Source organism: Salmo trutta, chromosome 28 (assembly GCF_901001165.1).
Source record: "Salmo trutta chromosome 28, fSalTru1.1, whole genome shotgun sequence".
Lineage (NCBI taxonomy): Eukaryota > Metazoa > Chordata > Actinopteri > Salmoniformes > Salmonidae > Salmo > Salmo trutta.
The window spans coordinates 32148034-32153978 of NC_042984.1; the positions used below are offsets into that span (position 1 = coordinate 32148034).

The 5945-nt window shown below is 39.0% G+C and overlaps 1 protein-coding gene across 1 annotated transcript; it reads right to left on the reverse strand.

Moving 5' to 3' along the window:
• Nucleotides 1–516: 516 nt before the first annotated feature.
• On the reverse strand, nt 517–5710 carry LOC115166033 (WAP four-disulfide core domain protein 2-like). The gene is made up of 5 exons (XM_029719659.1): nt 5543–5710; nt 4549–4686; nt 3795–3932; nt 2659–2795; nt 517–834 (listed from the first exon to the last, which is right to left on the reverse strand). The coding sequence occupies exons 1-4, from the start codon at nt 5622–5624 to the stop codon at nt 2740–2742; spliced, it is 414 nt and encodes a 137-aa protein (XP_029575519.1). The 5' UTR covers nt 5625–5710; the 3' UTR covers nt 517–834; nt 2659–2739.
• Nucleotides 5711–5945: the final 235 nt, after the last annotated feature.

A 5945-nucleotide genomic window follows, 5' to 3' on the forward strand; every position in this document is an offset into this window, starting at 1 on the left:
ATGACACTCACCTGGACTCCATCCCCTCCCTGATTACCTGCCCTTAATATGCCACTCGCTTTGGTTCCTTCCTCAGGCGTCATTGTTTTTGTTTCAGATTTGTCTGTGCGGTGTTTGTGTTTCTTGTTTTCTATTATGTTTCCTTTATTGATTAAATCACTCACTCCCTGAACTTGCTTCGCAACTCTCAGTGCACATCGTTACACAAATATTTAAAAGACCGTTACATAGTATATGTAATATAGGTCTGTATAAACTACTTTACTAATCACCAGTTAAGTCTTTTTGCGTGGCCTCATCTAAAGTGTGGGCTACTTATACTTAAATACTAAATACTTTCTAAACAATATGTGTAAAACACATGGAAATTAAAAACAACAAAAAAATGTTTTAAGTGAAAATAGGCACTGGTCTGAAGCCGGAATGTTAAGGATATTCACATGAGTACCACATGAGTCTCAAATAAACCCCTAAAAAACCAAGCACAGGTGTTCAAAATCTGGTTTTATTCAAATTCAGCAATCCACATGAGTGTCAATTCACAGAGCGTCCATGAAGTTTGTCCAGTTTCCATAAAAGCTATGATTATTTTTCATATTTATTATTGCATAAAGTCATCAGTTTTCATAGACATAATTGTACATGTCATAATTTGTATTTTCTACTTATTTCTTATAACTAATAAGATTTTCCAAAAAAGCTTCAATGGCTCACTGCAGGCGTAGAATCAACATATCCGGAAACACTTCTGTTCCTCGGGGCACTGGCAATCTTTGTAACAGTACTCGGCACACATGTAGGTCCCCTTGGGCAGGGCACAGCGACCGGGCTTCACTATGGTAACAGAGAAAAAGCGGTCAGTTATACAGTAGAAACATAGGTGTTATAGGAATTTCCAGGTTAACAATCGAGAAAAGCAGTCGCAGGTAAAGTCAATCAAATCTATCAATAACAAATCTATCCATATAAAATGTATATGTAAAATGTATACATATGTATATGCAGCAGAAAAGCTGTAAAACCCCAAAAATATTTGTGTCCTCCAAAGAGGTGGATGGGTTAATAGTAATTATTTTTTATTTAGAAAAAAATTCTATCCAGTTTATTACAAGTTGCAACAGGGAAAGACTTCCAGCACAGAAGCAGAGAAAATGTCTAACTGGCATCTTGGAGACATGCCCTTTCTACTCTAATCAGACAGCACCAAATGTTCTGTAAGCACCAGCTCTAGAGGCTTGTAGGAAGTCAAAACAAACAGGCAATGACTTTGTCAGCTGCTACAGAATCACACAGTGTTCACAGAATGTCATCAATACAATATAACAGTGAAAAATCAGTGTGTCCTCGACCCTTGTAGCTCAAGTCTGGCGTCAATCTCTATCAACAGATATGAGAACAATCCACAACATTCAGCATCAAGTCTAGTGACCATCAACTCAGAGTGTCACAAGAAAAACACTGGAAATCATCTGTACACTGATTCTTTCTATTAAGGTATTACTATTACAATGAGTTGGAATTCTGTTGCTGACCCTTGACAAATTGTCAGCTTAATGTTCTGTGAATTGCTGTATCGTAAGAAACTTATGTTGCTACTCCTCTGAAGTCTGAGCCTGATATTCCCAAAATCCTTTTCCCTGAAATATACATTTGTATCACTTTATCAACAACAGCATATTATACACTGACTGAACAAACATGATCACCTGCTCATTCCATGACAGAGACTGACCAGGTGAATCCAGGTGAAAGCTATGATCCCATATTGATGTAACTTGTTAAATCCACTTCAATCAGTGTAGATGAAGGGGAGGAGACAGGTTAAAGAAGGATAAAGGATTTTTAAGCGTTGAGACAATAGACGGATTATGTATGTGTGCCATTCAGGAGGGTGAATGGGCAAGACAACAGATGTAAGTGCCTTTGAACAGGGTAGTGTAGTAGGTGCCAGGCGCACCAGTTTGACTGTGTCAAGAACTGCAACAGTGCTGGGTTTTTCAATCTCAACAATTTCCTGCGTGTATCAAAGATTTATTACATTTTTTATTTATTTTACTTTTTTTTAGCTAGGCAAGTCAGTTAAGAACAAATTCTTATTTTCAATGACTGCCTAGGAACAGTGGGTTAACTGCCTTGTTCTTAACAACAGATTTGAACCTTGTCAGCTCGGGGATTTTCTCTTGCAACCTTTCGGTTACTAGCCCAACGCTCTAACCACTAGGCTACCCTGCCACCAACAGTCCACCAACCAAAATACATCCAGCCAACATGACACAGCTGTGAGAAGCATTGGAGTCAACATGGGCCAGCATCCCAATGGACTGCTTTCAACACCTTGTAGAGTCCATGCCCTGATGAATTGAGGCTTTTCTGAGGGCAAAAGGGGGTGCAACTCAAAAAAAGGAAAGTGTTCCTAATGTTTGGTATACTCAGAGTGTATAGATGTTGCACAACATTGGTATATACTCTAAAGGCCTGCATGGATCTTGGAAATCTTATTAATTTAGTGCCTCAGCTCTAAAGAGAGTGTATGTGAAAAATATATATCTATGTGTATGAAATGTACATTACAAGCTCCAGCATTCTTGTTTCCAGAGTAATGCAGCAGTAATGAATGCAATAGATGGGTGTATTTTTCACTCTGGGACCATATCCTACCTGTGTAGGTGCAAAGCAGTCATGCCCACATCCATTGTGGCAGCATTTTTCATCATTGGGGCAGTCACTGTCATTGGAACATTACTCTGCACATATCCCCATGCCCCATCGTCTACGAGGGCACACTCCAGGCTTGTCTTTGGGAACACAATTTGAGCAGATGTCAGGGAACCCAATTTACCACAAAGAGACATGAACATGGACACAATTAGACTGAACCATTTTCTGAAAATCTGTCATATTTGTGTGGAGATGCTTACGATAAATGTTAGCTGCTACAGAATCAAACAGTGGTCACAGAATGTCATCAGTACAATACAACAGTGAATAATCAGTGTGTCCTCGGTCCTTGTACTTGGACATCCAGTCTGGCGTCAATCACTATCAACAGATATGAGAACAATCCATAACATTCAGCATCAAGTCTAGTGACCGTCAACCCACACCTTGAGTGTCACAACTAGGATACTGGAAATATTGTGTATTACATAAACTGTATACACTAAATGTTTTGTTGATCACTCTAAACTAAATATGATCTTTAGCGATCTTACATTTCCCCATTACAAATAGGTTTATGGTAGCAACTTGTCAGCCTACTGTCACGCCTTGACCAGAGAGAGCCTTTTTATGTCTCTATTTAGGTTTGGTCAGGGTGTGATTTGGGTGGGCATTCTATGTCCGTGTTTCTATGTTTGGGATTTCTTTGTTTCGGCCGGGTGTGACTCGCAATCAGGAACAGCTGTATATCGTTGTTGCTGATTGGGAGTCATACTTAGGCAGCCTGTTTTTCCATTGGGGTTTGTGGGTAGATATTTTCTGTTTAGTGTTTTGCACCTGCCGGAACTGTTCGGTTGTTCTTTTGTTTTGCTTGTTGCTTTAGTGTTCAGTTATACAGTAAAATGACGAACACTTACCATGCTGCATTTTGGTCTGATTTCTCTTCCCCTTCATCCGAGGACAACGAAGACCGTTACACCTACACTGACACTTCCCATTGAAGTCGTTCTATTATGTGACTTCTTAATTGAGTGTCTTAGCTCTAAAGAGAGCTCCAGCATTCTTGTTTCCAGAGTAATGCAGCAGTAATGAATGCAATAGATGGGTGTATCTGTCACTCTGGGACCATATCCTACCTGTGTAAGGTGCAATGCAGACATGCCCACATCCATTGTAGCAGCATTTTTCATCATTGGGGCAGTCACTGTCATTGGAACATAACTCTGCACATATCCCTATGCCCCATCGTCTACGAGGGCACACTCCAGGCTTGCCTTTGGGAACACAATTTGAGCAGATGTCAAGGAACCCAACTTACCACAAAGAGACATGAACATGGACACAATTGGACTGAACCATTTTCTGAAAATCTGTCATATTTGTGTGGAGATGCTTACGATAAATGTTAGCTGCTACAGAATCAAACAGTGGTCACAGAATGTCATCAGTACAATACAACAGTGAATAATCAGTGTGTCCTCGGTCCTTGTACTTGGACATCCAGTCTGGTGTCAATCACTATCAACAGATATGAGAACAATCCATAACATTCAGCATCAAGTCTAGTGACCGTCAACCCACACCTTGAGTGTCACAACTAGGATACTGGAAATATTGTGTATTACATAAACTGTATACACTAAATGTTTTGTTGATCACTCTAAACTAAATATGATCTTTAGCGATCTTACATTTCCCCATTACAAATAGGTTTATGGTAGCAACTTGTCAGCCTACACTGACTCTTCCCATTGAAGTCTTACTATTATGTGACTTCTTAATTGAGGGTCTTAGCTCTAAAGAGAGCTCCAGCTTTCTTGTTTCCAGAGTAATGCAGCAGTAATGAATGCAATAGATGGGTGTATCTGTCACTCTGGGACCATATCCTACCTGTGTAAGGTGCAATGCAGACATGCCCACATCCATTGTGGCAGCATTTTTCATCATTGGGGCAGTCACTGTCATTGGAACATAAATCTGCACATATCCCTATGCTCCATCGTCTACGAGGGCACACTCCAGGCTTGTCTTTGGGAACACAATTTGAGCAGATGTCAGGGAACCCAACTTACCACAAAGAGACATGAACATGGACACAATTAGACTGAACCAATTTCTGAAAATCTATCATGTTTGTGTCGAGATTGATTTGACAAATAGGAATTTGCATCTATGGAACGTTTGTAGGCCATGCTCCAAGTAATTTAGTGTTTAATTAATAGTTTTAGAGACATTTGTCCCCAATCATCAATGTTTCCCCCATAACACCCATGAAAATGCATGACAGCCTTCTGAACACTCACAATCTATTGGTTCAAATATGTAGGTTGAAAACATTGTATGTTAACTAAAAAGGGCTGTGCAACTGGTTACACACAGACACACAAATAGTGTTTTTCTGATGCCCAAATAAACATTTCTAGATAAATTAACGTATGAGACAAGTTGACAAACACATCATTATATGTTGACTGAATTGTTGCATATGTTTTGTCAAGTTGGAGCTAAGTTTGGGCCAACTAAAAATGTTAAGTTCAGGTCACACTTTTATCAAGAAGTTGAATAAACTGAAAAAGGCTTTGGAACCACTTACTTCATAATAATTAGTTGAAACAACTAGAATTGTTTTTACAGTGTATGCGTAAAATGGCCAAGGGTAGGCTGGATTGTTTCAAAGTCATAATGACTGGCTTGTATTTTTAGTAAGGTAGCAACAAAATAGTTTTCAAAGGGGCTATGCACAATTATAGGCTATTGTTTATAACCACTTAGGTAGGCTATAACACCTAAGTCAAGTGGAGCAGGCTTCTTCTAAAAACTCATCAAATTGTCACAGTTGGTTTCATGACAAATAATGCAAAGTAGGCAAATTAGAAGAACTCACCTGTAGCAGAGACTATTTTCAAATCTACAAATGCCAACAGAAAAAGAACCAAAGCACAACGCGCTGACAAATTCATGTCCATGCTGACTTCAAGACTGTTAGAGCAAATGCAGTCCAAATCAATTTCATCGAAGAGGAGGAGACCATAATATATATTAACCTTAGATGACTGACAGGGGGCGCTGCTAAGAAGCCACCGCACAGCCATTTTGGTACTCCTCCTTCATTGTAAAAAAAGCTATAGAAATGCATTTATTAATATCTACATTTGTTTTTTGACATTACAGACACCTTAATGTATACATGAAAATTATATTAATTGAACTGAACATGAACATTTTATATTTTGAGAGTGTTAATGTTACTGCCCCACCACAACAAAGAATTACTTAAATACATGAAA

What these genes read in the sequence shown, in the direction of transcription:
- LOC115166033 (XM_029719659.1), bottom strand. Translation starts at nt 5,624, where the DNA reads ATGGACATGAATTTGTCAGCGCGTTGTGCTTTGGTTCTTTTTCTGTTG. An exon ending in CTGCATTGCACCTTACACAG is followed by an intron (nt 3,933 to 4,548) that starts GTAGGATATGGT and finishes GTGTTCCCAAAG; the next exon opens with GCAAGCCTGGAGTGTGCCCT. An exon ending in CTGCATTGCACCTTACACAG is followed by an intron (nt 2,796 to 3,794) that starts GTAGGATATGGT and finishes GTGTTCCCAAAG; the next exon opens with ACAAGCCTGGAGTGTGCCCT.